Source organism: Humulus lupulus, chromosome 9 (assembly GCF_963169125.1).
Source record: "Humulus lupulus chromosome 9, drHumLupu1.1, whole genome shotgun sequence".
Lineage (NCBI taxonomy): Eukaryota > Viridiplantae > Streptophyta > Magnoliopsida > Rosales > Cannabaceae > Humulus > Humulus lupulus.
The window spans coordinates 121179487-121201135 of NC_084801.1; the positions used below are offsets into that span (position 1 = coordinate 121179487).

The following is a 21649-nucleotide window of genomic DNA, read 5'->3' on the forward strand; positions in this document are numbered from 1 at the left end:
ATATATAAATATATATACATATATATTGATGCAATTTTTTAAAAAGTTAATTATATATACATATATATACATATTAGCTAAACGCTATAATTTTTTTTAACTATTATTGGGATTAAAAAAAAATTTCGCTTATATATGCTGTTGAGGCTGTAACGACCCGTATTTTCAAGACTTGATAATGCGGAAATATAAATGTTTTCATTTAATAAAATGTCTAAAAAACCCATAGAAAAAAAAAACTTTTTAAAAAGTCGTATGGCCATACTTAACATTTAGTTACAAACATGTTTTATAAAGATTAGAGTGAGCCTAGTTTAGGAAAATTACACAACATTTCCAAAAATAAAAAGGCTTCCCAAAAGGTCGGTCCACATGTACATTTGCAAGGAAGACTCCAGCGCTCACTGCTCTGCCTTGCCCTTGTTCTTACCTACAACATGAAACAACTAGGTAAGCGAAAACGCTTACTAAGATCAACTTTCAAACAAAGCATGTAGAGAATTAGGGTTCCAGACCCATCCGGACCCTACACAATCAATTTCAAGAACGCTAAAGCGTCCTGGCAAACTTATGGTCATGCCTGATAACCAAGGATAAATTAATTCATAACTAGATAAAAATCCTGCACTCAGAAAAATCCCAGAACAAGCAGATATATTATATCATAACTATATCTTATCAAAAATTATATCCCTGCACTCAGAAAATCCCAGAGCAAGCAGATATATTATATCACAACATAATTCGAGACCAACGCTCGACAATTTCCAACAATTAAGGCGTAACGCGCCCTCCAACATAATTGCTAATCTGTAAAAGAGAACCGAGTCTCCACACTAAGATCTAGCCAATAAATATTCTCATCAAGGGTAACTATCGTGTTACCTAGGGCATCGCTACTTATTCAAGAGTGTAATCCAATTTACACGGTTTTACAGAGACTTCTATGTTAATCAGTGGTGCTGGTGAGCAGTTGCCCCTAGGGTGTTCAGCCTCACTCAATCTTGGCAACCCCTAGTATCTCTAGGCACTCTCACTGAATGGCCAATATTCACGGCTGCTATCCGGGAATAACTTATCAGAGCACTTGCTCGGATTCTAACCGTCCAATGATTAAGTAAGCATGAGGGCCCCTAGGTCCCATTTATCTTGGCGCCCCTAGGTTTAACCAGCTTATCCTCATCTCATGGCCACTCGTCGCGGTAATGAACCGGACATAAATAAAATCAAGCAGTGTGACGGGGATCCACCGTCTAGGATATGACGGACTTCTACCGTTCATATTTTCTAAATCAGCACTCACTAGACTAACGTCTCTAAGCAACTTTCTATGACAGCCTATATATGTGCATGTATCCCTATACTAACATACAAGACAATAATAATTTCATGTTGCAGCCATACAATATAAGTTGACTTACTTGGAGTCCTTAGTGCTCAGCAGGTTTTCACCCTCCAACGTTCAGTCCAGTTACACTTAGCCAATACTGTAGTTATCCATACAGTATACTCAGATTAATTATGGCACTCATAATTCATTACTATTATTTTGGGCAGTTTGGTCATTTTAATAAAAGTCATTTGTAAGGATTTATAATCCTTATTTGGTTTTAAACCTATTAAGGAAAGTCATGCAAAATATTCGAGACTAAACCCTAAGTCTCGGGGAGACCTATCCTAAGGTCTCGATACCTAGGCTCGGGTATCACAATGGTATTTCCCCACAACCCGCTAAAAATCTTATTCTTTCAAGGTATCGCTATTAACCCGCACTTTCGACTAGTTGGTTAAAATATGTAAGATTTTAGCCGGTATTATATCCAGAAAATACAAATAAATTCCTTAATTATTTTTAAAGAAAATAAACTCTTTAAATTTTCCTTTTATTTTTCTTAAGGTTTTAATATCTAAAAACCGTTTTAAGAAAATTGCCTAATTTGTCTTAATTAGGAAAACCGTTAAAAATTTCTCATCTTGACTAATTAATTTTCCAAAAGCAATTAATCAATTTTACTTACTAGAAAAATAATTCATTTAATTATTTTATCAAAATATAGGGTTTTAAACCATCTTTTAATTTATTAACTATTAATAAATTAAATCTCTTATTTTTAAAAAGAATAAAAACTCCTTAATAAAAATAATTCATTTAAACTCAAAGGGGTAATTTTAGTGAAAATATGATTTCAAGACTTACCATTTTATATCTTGAAATAAACAAAATTTTTCTTTTTACCTTATGTTCCAAAATCTCATTTTTACACTAAGTGTGAAAAGCCTATTTTTCACATTTTTAACTACATACTTCGTTAGTTCATAACTTGAAATTTACTTACCCAATTGTTACCAAAATTTCCCAATTCCATTTTTGTTATGCCATTTAGGTCTTTGTAAAATCTTAGGTCAAAATGAGCATTTTTGATTGGTGAAATCATTTTCCAACAATGAGGTAAAAATGACCTTATTTTCAAGTCCTTATTTTTTCCAAACTTTGACAGTTAATAACTTTCAAACCGTTCAATATTTTCTTACCAAATTTTACAGTGGAATAATAGGTTATGCCAGAAATATGTCCACAAAATTTTAGAAAAAACTGGGTTCATTTGCCCTATGCAGTGGCTGTCCAAACTTAGTTCCGAAAATATGAATACGAAAAAAACAGTTTTTTACCTAAACTTTGAAATAGCATAACTTGCTCATTTCTAAACATTTTTTAGTGTTTCAAAAGCTCAATTTTATGTACTCAATCTCAACAACATCACAGTACAATTTAATTTTACAAAAACAATATACAGTGGCTGCTTGACTCCTTGGAAGTCACAGCTCAAAACATGTTTTGTTTTAGGGTATCCTACAAAACCCTTGGGAGTTTTGGTTCCCATTTTCAAAAATCAATACACATGCATCATAAAAATTATTAAACAACTACCATAACCTTATTACATCACCAACAAGAAACTTTAAGCATTAAATATACAAAATAATGCTTAAAACTAAAAACCCTACAACAAAATCATCAAAAGTAAACTTTTTACCTCTTTGGTGTTCTTGCTTAAGGTTTGGACCTTCCTATAAGCTTTGACTCCTTCAAAACCTATCAAAAACCCTAACCAAGTTCCCCCAACAACATAGTTAATTAGCTATTTGAAACTCTATGCTTAAAACTTTACAAAAGCCTAGATTAGTGAAACTTTACCTTAGGGAAAAATACTTCCTAGACCAAGACTTAGCCTCCAAGTTTCCTTGGTGTTCTTGAGGTTGAATATTGAGATAACACTTTGAGAGGTCTTCAAAAATCAGATGAGTGAATGAGAGAGAGTGATGTGGTCGGTTGGGGAGGGTTGGAAGAGTTTATACTATCTAATTTACCCTAAAAACACTCAAATGTTTTACTCCCACTTGCCCACTTGACTTGACTTACTTAAAATGAGATTTTATCTTTATTAAGTTGGGTTCACACCACTCTAAAATAGCACATGGCCGGCCACCCTTTGCCATATATGTGATCATTAATTTTTTTTTTAATTTTTTATAAAGGTTAATAAAGGTTTCATAAGAAGAAAAGTCCAAATTGGCTTTTGACACATTTTTCACTCTTATTAAGTTTTAATCACCAAACTTAACATTAATTAATTAAATTAAATGTCTCTCACATTTAATTTAATTAATCACATAATAAAATTTAACCTAAGGTCCATTCATGGAATAAAATTCCCCATTTCGGCAAAATTAGGCATTTACCACAAAATGCCTTAAAATTTCCATTTTCTTTTAGGTTTATTATTTTTGATCAAACTTTAACTTTTATGAATGTATTTTATGCCCAAAATATAATTGCCATGATTTTTCGTTTTATTTTCCGAGATGTTTACCCGATCAGGGTTTTTGTGTCGGTCCAGGACCGAAAGTCTTATCTTGACTTTTAAAATCACAAAATTCATATTTTGGCTAGCAATAACTCATGGAATACTTACAAATAAAATATAATATTATTTAAAATAATATTCTTAACCCGGGGGAAAAAATCCCGACCCGAGTCGTTTAAAGGTACCCGAAAACGTAGGACGTTACAGAGGTGGTTATGGCAAAATGAAAGAGGATATATGACTTGGTTGAATGAATTTTGGCTATGTTAATTATTATAGTACCCCTCATTTTGCTGATTTTTTTTTATTAATTTTGATTGCCAATATGGGATTAGTTTTCCCATAAACTAAGTTTTTGTTAATTATATTTTTCTATACAAATTAAAGAAAATTTAACTCCCATATTTTTGCACATTGAGAGCTAAAATGCCAGATTTTTTGAAAAATTTCATTTTTTTTATAATAAAATAGAGGTTATTCTTATATAGAGTATTCATATATAAATGTTTTACTGTATTAATTATTACAATTACAAATTTTAATACAATACCAACCGTATTATTCAATATATATAAAATGGTATGTGTTAGTTCGTATTGTAATATTTTTTAAATTAAGTTGTATTATGCTAAGGGATGGGTCGAGGTCGGGGGTTGGGGTCGGGGTTCGTGGCTGGGGTCCAGGGTCCGGGGTCGGGGTCTGAGGCTGGGGGCTTGGGTCGGGGTCCGGAGTCGGGGGCCGAGCTGGAATCCGGGGTCGGGGTTGGGGTTTGGGGCCGAGTCCGAGGTCTAGGGTCGGGGTTGGGGTGAAGTCCGAGGTCTAGGGTCAGGGTTGGGGCCAGAGCCAGGGTTGGGGTCGAGGGCAGGGTTCGGGATCGGGTTAGAGGTTGGGGTCAGGGGCCGGGGTAGTGTCACCTATGATATCGTTTAAAAATATTTATTTTATTTAGTTTTAATTAATACAATATACTTTAATTGCGTACCAAACATAATATAATTTAATACAACATTTTAATACAAGTGAATACCAAACATAATGTTGTATAAAAATAATACAATACAATACCAAACCTGCCATAAATATAATCATAATGACTTGAAAGCTTGTATCTTATAATGAAAATGTCTTGTAATTATAAAATAATTAAATTTGCTTACTTGAAATATGTAATTGTTTATTTTATTTAAAATACTCTGTTGTATGTATTTAGGTATTAAATATTGTATATTTACATATTAAATTGGTATTTGATTACTAAAGTGTAACCAAACTAGCCCTTGGAAACTTATCGAAAAAAAAACTAGCCGTTGGATTTTTATTATACGGTCATTTATTCAAACGATAACCTAGAAAATTAGATGTATACAAAAAAATAGCATTTTTTTTTAAATAAATTAAATTCAATATAGTCCCCTTCACCATATGCTCTAGCTTCATCCTTGATTATAATATTATGAAATATATCATAAATTATATAAATAGAACCAGAAAAACTCAAATCACACACTATGTAATCAATTTTAGTCATTTAAAAATTTTCATGTATCGCACGTTATTTTAAATTATGAAGTTAGAATTAATGACAAATCATTGTGTGTGATTTGAGTGTGTCCCACTAAATATTTATAAAGTAATATCCCTATTTTATTTTATTGAAATCATAAAATAATAAGATAAAGTATAAATAATTTTCCTATTATAGTACAATCTTAGAATAGTTATTAATATATCAAACTCCATCAACGTGATCTAGCAATGTCAACAGAATAGGGATCTTGTAGGAAATGCATTCCTTGTCCTTGTCCCCTACCCTGATTCATACCCCTTCTCTGTAAGGGTGGGGTGGGGAATCTTTATGGGCAAGTTTAGTTCATAAAACAATGGGGGCGTTTGGTATGGGTAATCCTAACGTAGGAATGGGAATGTGGAGACAAACTCATGTCTGATATGTCATTTTTTACATTTTTAGCTTAGAGTTTAATTTTCCTGTGGGGTTCATGTGACTTTATTTGGGAGAAATATCTTAACTTAAAAATATTTGACTTTTATTTGACTAGAATCTCAACTCTTCTCTCAGACGTATTTCCTCTTCTCTTCATCTCCTTCTAGCTATGAAGCCCTAGCTGCCTCTTCTCTTTATCTCTTTCATCAATTCTAGCTGAACCAAGTATGAAATCTCTCTCTCTGATTTTGATTGAAGTGTTTGTGTATGCTTCACATTTTTTTTTGTCTATGATCTGTAATAGCTGAACCAGATTTTTTTTTTTTGCTAAAATAGTTTGTTGAATTAGTTCGATTCTGAGTTTTGTTGATAATAATAGGTCCTTTTTGTCATACTTGTGCTTTGTTTTGTGTTTTCTCACTCTGTTTTCCATGGGAAGTTGTTGAAGATGGTAGAGTTGAAATCTAAAGGTGGGTTTAGGATTTTAAGGTCAGATGATGAGAATGATATGAAGGCTCTGTTTGGGTTTAGGATTCTGTAGTCTCTTATTAGAGTAGCACTACTTGTGTATTTGGTGTATTGGCTTTTTTGTTTTTCTGTCTTTTGCCTTTGATGGCCTTGATTTGATATGGGTTATGGTGGTGAAAGAAAGTACCACTACTACTATACATGGATAGGTGAGAAAGAAGAAGGTAATAAGAAGATTATGAACTGTGTTGGAACTTGTAAAATGGACACATATTTTCGATGGTTTAGGTCCTCTTATCGCTGTCTCGTTTCAGTTTCTGTTGTTGAAGAGTGGTGCAGATGCCTCTTTGTTTATTTGCTCTATATCTCTGTCATTGAAGTTCTAATGTGTTCCCCGCAATTGATTAAGGGACATTAATTGAGATTTGTGGCTATAGAGAATTTTCAATATAATTTGGCTCTGGATTCTATTCCTGCATTGATAATTTCAAGTCTTGTTTATGTTTCTGCCTGACTATATTAGTTCATTTGGTTCTCACTGAACTAGATCCAATCAGCCACCAGTACTAATTTGACATGAAACAGAATCCCCTTTATATGAGCACATAAACACAAAATGACTTGTTTCCTCTTGACTCTTGAGCTAACATGTATCGATATTAAATAAATCCTCTATTGTGTACATTGAAAGTTCTCTCAGGTTCTCACTTTGAGAACACCATATCATATCAAAGTAGCAATACTTGTTCTAATTAACATTTGACATAACATGTGTATTTACAGTCAAGACAACAAGAGATGAACATGAATCTTATTAATTTGGATTATTTTAACAGCAAATGGTAGAATGTTCATAACTTGTTTGTGTCCGTTTTTTGTTAAGCTCTAGAATAGAATATGATATATATATATATATATATATATATTGATTGATAACTAGGCAAAATACTCTCTTTCAAAATCCTAAAAAAAATATATTTATTTAAGCTTTTGAAAATTCTTTCTACTTTTCAAATCAGAGATTTCTTTTGTTATTTCGAATTTCCTTTTATGTCTTGTTATTTTTCTTCTTCTTTCATCACTTTTTTGACTTCTTATATGAAAATTAACTAGTTACACGATAAATTAGAATCGTTGGTTTGACCAAATTAAAATCCTATATAATTATGTAGCAGTGTAATATACAGTAGACATTCCCTACTCCTAATGTTGACATAAAGCTAATATTTACCATTAAATTTTATCATATAATATGAGTTATATATGATTAAAAATTATTTATGTATATTTAATTGCATGAAATCATCAAATTTGAGTTTGACATGAAAAGTAACTATATGACAGATGAGTCTAGCCTTTTCTCACAAGTGTTTCTCTGGTTAGGTGGGCAGATGAGTCTTGCCTTTTTTCACAAGTGTTTCTCTGGTTTAATATATATATATAAGCTATAATGAGACTAGCTAAGACCATTATTCTCTATTAACAATTTCACTTATGTTTTACTCTTCCATACAGATTTTCTATATATACTAATATTACAAAGGACACTTATTAATTTTGTGAATGTAGCTTTTTGTTTCTTATAATTGTTTTAGATTATTACACAATATTATATAGCTCTATTTATAGAAGATTGTTTGTTTCTTCTGTATGCATTATTTGGTATAGTATTATAAAAAAAAAACATAAATGAGTTATTATTTCAAACTTCACGTAGATATGACTCGTCTTTCATTGCCAGCAAAGAAAAAAAGAATTGTAGTAATTTTGCTTCAGTATATGGACATATTAAATGATATGACACTTTTGTTCATACTCAAGATAATTTTCATTATTTGTAAGAGGCGTATAAGTACAAATAGGTTTCTTGAAAGTTCATTTCGTAAACACCAAATACGTCAACTAAATAGTTTTAGAATGATACATGCTAGTGACATAGCATGTGTAGAAAATACTCGTATGGATAGGAGAACATTTGCCATTTTGTATCACCACCTTATAACTATTGGGGGTTTGAAAGGAACCAAAAATATGGATGTTGAAGAAATGGTTGCTATGTTTTTACATATTGTATCTCATGACATTAAGAATAGAATTATGAGACGACAATTTGCACGTTCGGGTGAAACAATTAGTAGACAATTTAATGCGGTTTTAAATGCTGTGTTGCGCCTTCATGAGTTATTGTTAAAAAAACCTGAACCAATTCTTAGTAGTTCACGGTGATGAGAGATGGAAGTGATTTAAGAATTGTTTGGGAGCACTAGCTATAGGAAAACTTGATGTATACCATATTTTTACACTATACCAACTTTAAAGATTATCACAAAATTATGCGATTTTTAAAAAATTTGACAAAATTGCCCTTTCCATTTGAAAGCCATCTCTCTCTCTCTCAAAGTGTCTCTCATTCTCTCTCAATTCTTCTCCTTAACTTCTCTCTACCTACAATAAAAAAAATAAAATAAAAGAAATTACTGCCATTAACACCACCATTGAAACACTTACAACCCATCACCATTGAAGCACCCATAATTAAAAAAAATATATTTAATGATTCAAAATCCATTTCAAAACTCAAACGGAAGAAAATATTCACCTAAGAAACTAATTTATGGATTTTGAACACATGTGAACAAATTTTTTTTGGTTTTGTTTGCATTTTTTTTTTGCAGATCTAAAACTTACAAAAAAACGATGCCTAACGATGCATCAATGATGCGCTAACGATGGTGACTTGAAAACATGGTTTTTAGGCAAAATTGATGTTTAACGATGCATTAACGATATATAACGATGCAATAACGATGGTGGCTTGAAAGCATAGCTTTTAGGCCAAAAAATGGTGATTAACAATGCATTAACGATGCCTTCACGACTCCTAATGATGCATTAACGATGCCTTCTTGAAAATATAATTTTTTCGGCCAAAAACGATGCTTAACGATGCCCAACGATGCAATAACGATGTATTTGCGATACTATGCTCTATAATTTGATGAAAACTTTAGTGATGCGTACACAGATTTCAATTTAAGGTGTTTTTTCTTTCAATTTTAGTATATTTTTTTTTCAAGATCTACATGTTTGTTATGTTTAAAAGTCCAAATCTGGAATGTATAGAACACAAAAGTTTAATTATTTAAGACTTTAATAATTAAATAAGTAAATAATTAAAATTGTATATTCTATACATCCTAAATTTAGAATTTTAAGAATTCCAAACATGTAGATCTCAAAAAAATATAAAAATTGAAAAAAAAAACATCTCAAATTGACACCCGAGTGAAAAGTTATGCTTCACTGAAGTTTTCATCAAATATTAGAGCAGAGCATCGCAAATGCATCGTTAGGAATCGTTAAGCATCGTTTTGGCTGAAAAACTATATTTTTAAGTCACCATCGTTATTGCATTGTTAATGAATCGTTAGACATCGTTAAACATCTTTTTTTGGCTTAAAAGCTATGTTTTAAAGCCACCATCATTATTGCATCGTTAATGAATCGTTAACACATTGTTAATGTATCGCTAGGCATAGTTAAACATCATTTTGGCCTAAAACTATGCTTTCTAGCCATCATCGTTAATGCATCGTAAGACATCGTTAAGCATCATTAGCCATCGTTAAGCATCATTTTTTGGCCTAAAAACTATGTTTTCAAGCCACCATCATTATTGCATTGTTAACGCATCGTTTTTGCCTAAAAACCGTGTTTTCAAACCACCATCGTTAAAGCATCTTAGACATTGTTTTTCTACAATTTTTTAAGTTTTAGATTTGAAAAATAATGGCAAACAAAACCAAAAAATCTTGAGCATATGTGTTCAAAATCCATAAATTAGTGTCTTAGATGAATATTTTCTTCTGTTTGAATTTTGAAATGGATTTTGAATCATTAAAACTTTTTTTTTTTAATTATGGGTGTTTCAATAGTGATGGGGTGTAGGTGCTTCAATGATGGTGTTAATGGTAGAGATTTCTTTTCTTTTCTCTCTTTTTTTTTTATTGTTGTAGGTAGAGAGAAGTTAAGGAGAAGAAGAGAGAGAACGGGAGAGACACTTGAGAGAGGGAGAGAGAGTGATGACTTTCGAATGGCAGGGACAATTTTGTTCAATTTTTAAAAAATAGCATAATTTTGTGATAAACTTTCAGGTTGGTATAGTGTAAAAATATGGTATACTATGATACATAAAACATCAAGTTTTCCTTAATATATCAAGCTCCATCGTGATCTAGTAATGTCAACAGAGTTGGAAATGTGCGAGAAATATATTCCTCGTCCATATCTCCTACCCTATTTCATTCTCCTTCTCTATAAGGATGGGGTGGGGAATGCCCATGGGCAAATTTAGTTTATTTAAAAAATACTAATATTTTTATTACAAAAGCACAACTATAATATAAAATTAATTAAGTCGTATTACTTATATTTCATCATTCAAATAACAAATATTTACAAGTTCGTAAATTTTTTTATTTTTTTCATTTTCTTTAATAATTTTTTTCCTTAATTTTGTTAAATTTCTTGTATAATTGCATGATCTACAAACTGGGCATCTCACTGGGATCTTAGAGATTTGGATAGTGAAAAAATACAAAGTGGGGAAGGCTAGGTGAGCAAGGCTGCATATAATAATTATGTAAATGTATATATTTTATTATTTTCTTACTTTGTTTACTTGTATATTCTTAATAGAAATATTGAAAATTATGTGATACTGGAAAAGACAATGGAGGTGTGACACTCAACAGTCATAGTATGACCTCCTTTGGTCCAAGTACTATCCCGAAAAAAGAGGATGACATTGCCCTCCCTAAGATGGTCATAGGACATCCTTGATGCCATCAACCAACACTTGGTCGTAGGATTCGAGCAAGGCTGAGTTGTGAAGCAACCAACGTACTTCACCCATCGTCACCACCCTCTACAACACAAGAGATGCGAGAGGTGAAGGATTGACTCCAAGCTTTAGAGGAGCACCTCGCTAGGCTGGGTGGACCCTTAGGATTAGGATCTTCTCAGCAAGCTGATGATGACAATCCTACAACACCTAGTTAGTAGGATTCTTATATATGTATTTTAATTTTACGATACTACAACACCTAGTTAGTAGGATTCTTAATTTTACATATGAATATTTATAGTGATTAATATAATTTTGATTTTAATTTGGTATTATATTTTCAATTCTTATCTTATATGTATTATAATTAAAATAGCTTATTATTAAAAAAATGAAGAAAAAAAATTAGTCGTTGCTAGAAACCTGAAAATGTCGTCGCTAAGATTAAGTTACGACATCATTTAAAGTTCATTTGTAAGCCAATTAAAGACGAACTTTTGAGTTATATAGCGACAACACCTGTTTTTGCTAAAGGTTTCTGACGACTTATTTAATTTTGTTGCTATTAATATCCAATTAGCGACTGACTTTTAGCAACAACAGTGTGTCGCTATACGTTTCTAGTGATGAAAATTATTGTTGCTAGAACCCTTCATTTCTGTAGTGATGATTTGTGATAAGTGTTTATGTTAAAAACTATGAAAAAGAAGATTGCATAATGATTTATTGTGGTTATTGGGCCAAAAATGTTAGGTTTATTGGAGTCTTTTTGAGAAAAGGTTTTTGTAACATTTTGGCTTATAGAGTCCTCCCCCTTTCCAGCCTAGCCTATTGACCTCTATTTACATGAAGCTTGATTTGAATATTCTACAATAATAGAATATTTTCTATTGTGTTTTAATTATAATTAATTTAAATTAAAATAGAAAGAAACTAGATAACCTAATGGTTTTCCAATATAAAGGAATTGACCAATCACATTTGAATTAATTAGAAATTAATTCTCTTCAATTTTGAATAATGTCTCCAAGGGAAAAGGGGAGGCGTTCATCAATGAAGTTGCCACAATAGGCCAAATTCATCATGTCAACGTGATTTGATTTGATTGGTTTGATTTTATAAACATTTGTCAAAGTGTTATTGGAACATGTTATAAACATTTGATTTTGTCGCTTAGGTCGACTGTACCCTAACTTTTGAGTTGTAAGTATATTTTGAAACAATGTTTTGGGATCCCAATGTAACACTTTTATAATTTTAATGAATGTCCAACCCTTTTATACTTAATTTTCATTAAACGAGTTTTTATTTTTATTTGATCACACTTTTTAGTCTAATACATCGATTAGCGAGCTAATGACACCTTTTAAAATTACATGGTAATGGATCTAGGGTGGTAGGGCATTACAACCGGTGCAAATGTGTCAAAGTACTCTTTGTTTGAATCATTTGGCTACTAGCCTAGGCTTGAAGGTTTGTATGGTGCCATCGATATGGTATTTCTTTCTAAATACTCATTTGCACCAATTGGTTTGGACTCCTTTGGAAGGTCAACCAATTCTCAAGTGTGGTTTTACATAATTGAATCAATTTCCTCCTTCCAAAAGGCAGAGTCTCATGAGGACATTGCTTCTTTGAAGGTTTTGGGGTCATCTTCTATTTGAAGTACTATTGGATGTTTTCAAGTAACTTCCTCATTATCACCTTCAACAAGGTATATTGTCTCTATTGGAGAACACTTCTCACTTGATCCCAAATCTTTGAGCCTTTGGCTCCTTTTAGGCAATTGAGGTTGCTCACCAACTATTCTAGGAGTCCCCTCTTGAGGCTCTCTAGTTTGAGTTGGTTCTAACTTGTTGTCATCGCATGACATGTTCTCAAAGAACTCAACCTCTCTAGGTTCAATTATTACATTAGACTCCAAGTATAATAATCTATAAGCTTTGTTATTTTGGGCATAACCCACAAATGCACATCTTATAGCTCTTGGACCCAACTTGGTCCTTTTGGGATCGGTGCTCTTGCAATAAGCAAGACATCCCCACACTTTAAGATAACCAATGTTTGGTTTCTTTCCTTTCCATAACTCATATGGAGGTATATTATTTTTCTTCATGGGAATACGATTCAAAATATGACAAGCGGATAGCAAAGCTTCACCCCACAAACTAAAATAATATTTTTGACCCTTATATAGAGTAGGCACCGTCATTATGTCTAACCAATAGGATTAGACTTGAAAAGCATGTCATTACGAGCATTTACGATATTTCACGTTATAAAGTAGGCGACACTTCCCCTGCATGCAGACGATGCGTCGAATGTTAGGGTTTCTTAAAACCCTAGGTTTCAGGTGATGTCTCGCCTCTTGGGTGGCGACGTATTGCCACCCTCTCTGACTTTGAACACTTCCAAAGGTCCCAAAAATGCTCTAAATGCCACCAAAATTTTTGGAAACCCTTAGATACTCTCATGTATCACTTTGGACCCAAATTTGCATTTTATAAGTTCCTACAATTGAAGCTCAAACTCACATCTTCATTATGTGAATTCTACTAAGTGTATATACCTTGCTTGTATTTTAACACTTATCATTGGTATTTAACCAATCATAACATTGACTACAACGAGACCTTTTCTCCAGTTGCAAAAATGGCGACAGTTCATACTTCTCTTGTAATAGCAGCAGTCAAGAAGTGGAAAATTCATCATATGGATGTACATAATGCCTTCTTGCATGGTGATTTAGCTGAAGAGGTCTACATGAAGATTCCTCTAGGATTTAAGAAAAATTAGTTCAATTTGGTGTGCAGAATGAAGAAGTCCTTATATGGTTTAAAACAAGCACCTAGGTGTTGGTTTGCCAAACTTGCAACGACGTTAGAGAATTATGGTTTTCAGCAATCATATTCAGATTATTCTTTATTCACCTTGACAAAGGAAACAATTCAGATTAATGTGCTTGTATATGTGGATGATATGATTACTGCTAGCAATGATATGATGGCCTTGGCAATCTTTAAAGACTATCTTGGAAAATGCTTCAAAATGAAAGATCTGGGGGTATTAAATTATTTTCTCGGGCTAGAAGTTGCTCGCAGTTTAGAAGGCATTTCATTTGTCAGAGGATATATGCATTGGACATTATCTCTGAGATAGGATTACTAGGCGCTAAACCTGTCGAATTCCCTATGGAGCAAAACCATCGTTTGGCATTGGCAGCTGGACGATTCCTTGATGATCCGGAGTGATATCATCGACTAGTTGGGCAGTTGATTTATTTGGGTGTTACGCGTCCTGATTTGGCTTACTCAATTCATATTCTCTCCCAGTTTATGCAACAGCCCGAGGAAGAGCATTGGGAAGAGGAATTACGTGTTGTTCGCTATTTGAAAAATAATCTTGGCCAAGGGATATTATTACATGCTGACAGCACATTACACTTGGAAGGATGGTGTGATTCTGATTGGGCAAGTTGTCCATTAATGCGACGATCATTGAGTGGTTGGTTTGTTTTACTTGGTTATTCTCCTGTTTCCTGGAAAACCAAGAGGCAACCAACTATTTCATGTTCATCAGCAGAGGCAAAGTATAGACCGATGGCATCTATTACCTGGGAATTGAAATGGCTCAAATAGTTGGTTGGGGAGTTGGGTGTACAACACAAGAAGGGAATGAGACTCAATTGTGATAGTCAGTCTGTGTTATATTTAGCACAGATGCCTGTTTTCCATGAGCGGATAAAACATATTGAGGTAGATTGTTATTTTGTTCGAGATGTGATTACAAAGGTCTTAAGTGTTCCCTCGTATGTGCCTATAAAGCAACAATTGGCGGACATTTTTACGAAAGCTTTGGGTCGATCACAGTTTGATTTTTGCGTAAGTTGGGTATTCAAGACCTTCACGCTCCAACTTGAGGGGGTATTAGGAAATATTTTGTTATCAATATAATTTGTAATTAATTCTAATTTCATGTATATTAATTATAGGAGAGAGTCTTGGGGCGCAAGATCTGGGGTGATCTTTTGGTTTCCCATTTTTGTTGATATAATTTGTATGTATTAGGGGAATACATTTTGAATGAGATACACATAATTGAGATCAAATTTATCAATATTTTCCTTTTATTTTATATAAAATGAAATAGATCTCTTGGCAAAATAACCTATTTTTTAAAGTAATTTTATACTTTAGTTTAGTTTAAAGATGTCATTTTCACCAACTTCTCTCATAAGAATTTCTATAATAACATAATGATACTGGTAAGTTTTCTTGTATGAATCAATTTCTGTAATATATGACTGAAAGACTTATGTGACCAATAACTAATTTTTAAAATTAATTAAAACCTATACTACTTACATACAGACCTCCTTCTATAGTCACTTATTATTTATAAAAACATTGACTAAATTATCACTGTTTTTAATTTATTTAAATTCAATTTTGATTATGTATAATTTTTTTCAGTGGCATGTATGACACGAAGTGATTTGATTACAATCGAATGCTTAACGTGCACACAAACAATGACAACGCACTGGAGCAATATTAGTATATGATGAATCATTAGAGTAGTTGTTTATATGAACTCCTTTATTATGAATTCAATTTCTTAAACTTGAATTTCAATTTCTTCTGCATCTTGGTATATATATTTTGGATATGGATTTGAAGATCAAAACGGATTCAGTGACATACTTAATTTTTCATTTCTGTCAAACATTTGAACTACAACTCTCATAGTTGGAGATCTATTTGGATGCCATTGAAATCTTATCATCTTCTCCTTCATCTATATAGTTTCGAAGATCTTCTCCTTCTTCTTAAAGATTAAAAATGTATTCTAGATAGTAAATATCTTTTTCCTCCTACAATTTCAAGTAACAGCATTTCAAAACTATAAAGTATAAACATCTAACTTGTATGACACATATATGAAATTCCTAGAGAATACTCCAAGTGAAACACACTTTATGGTTAATTAGTTGTACTCATTGACACTATGTTTTTTCATCCTTTGAACATAATTTAAGAAGAGCAAAATAGCAATCTTCGGTTTAAAATTATAGTCTAACAAAATGTTATGAAGCTTAATATCAAAATGAAGGATTTGTCTATCACATTCTTGGTGAAGATACTCGATTCCCTTAATCGTGCCTAAATCAATTTCTCTTAACTAAATGACAATTTCTCTCATTCCCTTCTTGTGTTGTACACCCAACTCCCCAAGCAACTGTTTGAGCCATTTCAGTTCCCAGGTAATAGATGCCATCGGTCTATACTTTGCCTCTGCTGATGAACGTGAAATAGTTGGTTGCCTCTTGGTTTTCCAGGAAACAGGAGAATAACCAAGTAAAACAAACCAACCACTCAATGATCGTTGCATTAATGGACAACTTGCCCAATCAGAATCACACCATCCTTCCAAGTGTAATGTGCTGTCAGCATGTAATAATATCCCTTGGCCAAGATTATTTTTCAAATAGCGAACAACACGTAATTCCTCTTCCCAATGCTCTTCCTCGGGCTGTTGCATAAACTGGGAGAGAATATGAATTGAGTAAGCCAAATCAGGACGCGTAACACCCAAATAAATCAACTGCCCAACTAGTCGATGATATCGCTCCGGATCATCAAGGAATCGTCCAGCTGCCAATGCCAAACGATGGTTTTGCTCCATAGGGAATTCGACAGGTTTAGCGCCTAGTAATCCTATCTCAGAGATAATGTCCAATGCATATATCCTCTGACAAATGAAATGCCTTCTAAACTGCGAGCAACTTCTAGCCCGAGAAAATAATTTAATACCCCCAGATCTTTCATTTTGAAGCATTTTCCAAGATAGTCTTTAAAGATTGCCAAGGCCATCATATCATTGCTAGCAGTAATCATATCATCCACATATACAAGCACATTAATCTGAATTGTTTCCTTTGTCAAGGTGAATAAAGAATAATCTGAATATGATTGCTGAAAACCATAATTCTCTAACGTCGTTGCAAGTTTGGCAAACCAACACCTAGGTGCTTGTTTTAAACCATATACGGACTTCTTCATTCTGCACACCAAATTGAACTAATTTTTCTTAAATCCTAGAGGAATCTTCATGTAGACCTCTTCGGCTAAATCACCATGCAAGAAGGCATTATGTACATCCATATGATGAATTTTCCACTTCTTGACTGCTGCTATTACAAGAGAAGTATGAACTGTCGCCATTTTTGCAACTGGAGAAAAGGTCTCGTTGTAGTCAATGTTATGATTGGTTAAATACAAATGATAAGTGTTAAAATACAAGCAAGGTATTTACACTTAGTAGAATTCACATAATGAAGATGTGAGTTTGAGCTTCAATTGTAGGAACTTATAAAATGCAAATTTGGGTCCAAAGTGATACATGAGAGTATCTAAGGGTTTCCAAAAATTTTGGTGGCATTTAGAGCATTTTTGGGACCTTTGGAAGTGTTCAAAGTCAGAGAGGGTGGCAATACGTCGCCACCCAAGAGGTGAGACATCACCTGAAACCTAGGGTTTTAAGAAACCCTAACATTCGACGCATCGTCTGCATGCAGGGGAAGCGTCGCCTACTTTATAACGTGAAATATCGTAAATGCTCATAATGACATGCTTTTCAAGTCTAATCCTATTGGTTAGACATAATGACGGTGCTACTCTATATAAGGGTCAAAAATATTATTTTGGAAGACTTGATCACTCTCTCCAATCTCTCTCTACCTCCTCTCTCTCTCTCTAGCTCCAAGAATCTCTAGGTTTCTCCAAGAACTCTCGAATAAAGTGTTTGACTTTGAGATATGAATGCTTGTTCAATCTCAATTCTCATTTCCTCAAGAGAAGGCCTCAAGCATCAATGGTGGCTGGGAAATAGAGTATTAGAACAGCATTTTGCAACATGTATAAGCCTTGGTTTGTGTTTGGTTTGCTCAAAGTGGTGGTCTTTCCTAGGGTTTTTGAAGCTTCATCAAAGTTGAATAACACCATTGTTCTACTTGGGTTTGCATGTTCTTTCTCAATCTTTTTTAAGTCTCTGTAAATCCAAATTTTGTGTAGATTCTATTTCTTGAGGTGTTGTTATCTCACTCTCCCCCAACAATATAATACTTTAGAATCTGAGATAGCATATTATGAAAGAATCCAACTCTCATTCGACATTAAAATTCATTACTCAAGACTTTGTTAGATTTGATAGATTTGATGGGATAAACTTTGTTCGTTGGCAAGACAATATTATATTCTTGCTCACTAATTTGAAAGTTTTCTATGTCTTGGATAAAGACCTAAAGGCCTTGGAAGAGCCCAATGAAGATGATACACAAGAAGTTGTCAAAGAAAGGAAAAAGCACGAAGAAGATGAGTTGATTTGTAGTGGTCACATCCTCAATGCCCTCTGGGATGCTCTATGATCTCTACACCAACACCAAGACCGGCAAGGAGATTTGAGAGGCTTTGGAAAAGAAGTACAAAGTAGAAGAGGATGGTACTAAAAAATTACTTATTACTCAATATATGGAATTTAAATTTTATGATGATAAACCCCTTCTCCATCAAATTCATGAGCTGCAAATTATTTTGAATAAATTGTCTACTTTTAAAATTGTATTGCCGGAACAATTTCTTGTGGGTGCTATTATATCCAAGTTACCTCCTTCATGGAAAGGCTATAGGAAAAATATTCTCCATAGAAATGAAGAGATTTCTTTGGAGGAAATTCTCAAACACTTGAGAATTGAGGAGGAATATCGCTCTAGAGATATGAATGAAGAGAAGTCCAATGGAGAGACTTCTAAGGAAAATGTTGTGGCAAACCCTCCTAACAAGGGCAAAGAAAATGGCAACAACAAGGGAAAGGGTCAAAATCCCTTGGGGCCCAAGAAGAATGAGAGACAATTAAAAAGTTCCAAGGGACCTTGTTTTGTGAGTGGCAAGAATGACCACTTTGCTAGAGATTGTAGGTTCAAGAGGAGCCATAACAATGAGGCCAGAGTCAACTTAACCCAAGAGGAACTAGTGGCAACACTAAGTGAGGTTAGTGCCATTCATGGAAATGTGAGTGGGTGGTGGTATGATACTTGTTCCACCATCCATGTTACCTATGGTATAGCTCTATTCAAAACCTTTGAATATTCAAAGGAAGAGCATGAAATCCCAATGGGCAATGAGAAAAGGTCCAAGGTTGAATTACTTGGCAAACCGGGAATCAAGGTTGTGATAGATTCCGGCAAGCTAATTTTATCTAAAGACAATGTTTTTGTGGGAAAGGGATATGCTTGGGATGGCATGTTTCAACTTTGTACTTCCATTGATAATGTGAACAATAAAATCTCTTCTTCTTGTTATATGCTTGACTCAAATTCTTTTACTTTGTGGCCGGTTAGACTTGCACATATAGGATTTAACACAATTAAAAGGGCTATCAAATATGGATTAATTAATTTTTATAATGTTGAGCATGAAAAATGTGAATTATGTGTTAAATCTAAAATGGCAAAGAAACCTTTTCCTAGTGTTGAAAGAAACTCTAAGTCGTTAGATTTGATACATAATGATTTATGTGAACTTAATGGAATGTTGACTAAAGGAGGAAGTAAATATTTTATTACTTTCATTGATGATTGATCTAGGTTCACATATGTATATTTGCTTAAAAATAAAGATGAAGCATTTGATGTATTTAAGGTGTTAAAGCGAAAGTTAAAAATCAACTTGAAAGGAAAATTAAAGTGCTTAGAAGTGATAAGGGTGGTGAATACTTTTCAAATGAATTTAACTTGTTTTGTGAAGAACATGGAATAATTCATGAATGTACAACCCCTTATACTCCACAATAAAATGGTATAGCGGAAAGAAAAAATAGAACATTTATTGAGATGATTAATGCTATGCTATTACACTATAAATTGAATTTTAGTTTGTGGGGTGAAGCTTTGCTATCCGCTTGTCATATTTTGAATCGTATTCCCATGAAGAAAAATAATATATCTCCATATGAGTTATGGAAAGGAAGGAAACCAAACATTGGTTATCTTAAAGTGTGGGGATGTCTTGCTTATTGCAAGAGCACCGATCCCAAAAGGACCAAGTTGGGTCCAAGAGCTATAAGATGTGCATTTATGGGTTATGCCCAAAATAACAAAGCTTATAGATTATTAGACTTGGAGTCTAATGTAATAATTGAACCTAGAGAGGTTGAGTTCTTTGAGAACATGTCATGCGATGACAACAAGTTAGAACCAACTCAAACTAGAGAGCCTCAAGAGGGGACTCCTAGAATAGTTGGTGAGCTACCTCAATTGCCTAAAAGGAGCCAAAGGCTCAAAGATTTGGGATCAAGTGAGAAGTGTTCTCCAATAGAGACAATATACCTTGTTGAAGGTGATAATGAGGAAGTTACTTGAAAACATCCAATAGTACTTCAAATAGAAGATGACCCCAAAACCTTCAAAGAAGCAATGTCCTCATGAGACTCTGCCTTTTGGAAGGAGGAAATTGATTCAATTATGTAAAACCACACTTGAGAATTGGTTGACCTTCCAAAGGAGTCCAAACCAATTGGTGCAAATGAGTATTTAGAAAGAAATACCATATCGATGGCACCATACAAACCTTCGAGCCTAGGCTAGTAGCCAAATGATTCAAACAAAGAGTACTTTGACACATTTGCACCGGTTGTAATGCCCTACCACCCTAGATCCATTACCATGTAATTTTAAAAGGTGTCATTAGCTCGCTAATCGATGTATTAGACTAAAAAGTGTGATCAAATAAAAATAAAAACTCGTTTAATGAAAATTAAGTATAAAAGGGTTGGACATTCATTAAAATTATAAAAGTGTTACATTGGGATCCCAAAACATTGTTTCAAAATATACTTACAACTCAAAAGTTAGGGTACAGTCGACCTAAGCGACAAAATCAAATGTTTATAACATGTTCCTCAAAACAATCCCAGCCGTGGCAGCCAGGTAGGCCAAACATGTACGCACCGCTCCATGACCTCCAACTCATGCTTGGTCGGCCTTTCCCTTGCCCTTACCTACACCAAAGAGCACCCGTGAGCCAAGGTCCAGCAAGAAAACTCCACATACATAACATATAAAAAATCATTCAGTAAATGCATAACTGTAAATAGATAACACCAACTATTCACATAGCAGCCTATGCTGACCCAACTGCATTACCAAGCATCAGGTTCACGGTATTCACTGAATGGGTGAGCACAAAACCCTAGATGGCCATGCCATGGTAACCTGCATTCAACATGCTTGTTGCCGTTCAGACTGCATTCAGCATGCTTATCGCCATTCCCGGCATTCACCGATCCCGGCCTACGTCAATCACACATAATCATACAAACATAGCATAACCATTATGAACATTCACACATAGCATTAAACATAGATAATCGGGCCATGACCTGCTCTACAGGCACGAACAATTTTCTTACCTTTGGTCCAAGCACGAGTTAAATATAAACGACCCTCGAGCATGATCCTGTCCCGAGCGC

The 21649-nt window shown here is 33.7% G+C and overlaps 2 protein-coding genes and 1 long non-coding RNA gene across 4 annotated transcripts; 1 reads left to right on the forward strand and 2 right to left on the reverse strand.

Annotated features, from left to right (window-relative positions):
* Positions 1-242: 242 nt before the first annotated feature.
* On the reverse strand, positions 243-3323 carry LOC133801880 (uncharacterized). Of its 2 annotated transcripts, XR_009877043.1 has the most exons (4): positions 3197-3323; positions 3036-3106; positions 1422-1487; positions 243-430 (listed from the first exon to the last, which is right to left on the reverse strand). It is a non-coding gene; the product is annotated as an uncharacterized LOC133801880 (long non-coding RNA). The 2 variants fall into 2 exon arrangements; XR_009877042.1 differs by lacking the exon at positions 1422-1487.
* Positions 3324-13774: 10451 nt separating this feature from the next.
* LOC133799990 (uncharacterized) lies at positions 13775-15927 on the forward strand. The gene is made up of 5 exons (XM_062237973.1): positions 13775-13879; positions 14063-14185; positions 14455-14592; positions 14842-15003; positions 15871-15927. Exons 1-5 carry the CDS (start codon positions 13775-13777, stop codon positions 15925-15927), a joined length of 585 nt encoding a protein of 194 aa, XP_062093957.1.
* A 376-nt stretch (positions 15928-16303) lies between these two features.
* On the reverse strand, positions 16304-17346 carry LOC133799991 (uncharacterized mitochondrial protein AtMg00810-like). The gene is made up of 2 exons (XM_062237974.1): positions 17242-17346; positions 16304-16873 (listed from the first exon to the last, which is right to left on the reverse strand). Exons 1-2 carry the CDS (start codon positions 17344-17346, stop codon positions 16304-16306), a joined length of 675 nt encoding a protein of 224 aa, XP_062093958.1.
* Between the last annotated feature and the right edge of the window lie 4303 nt (positions 17347-21649).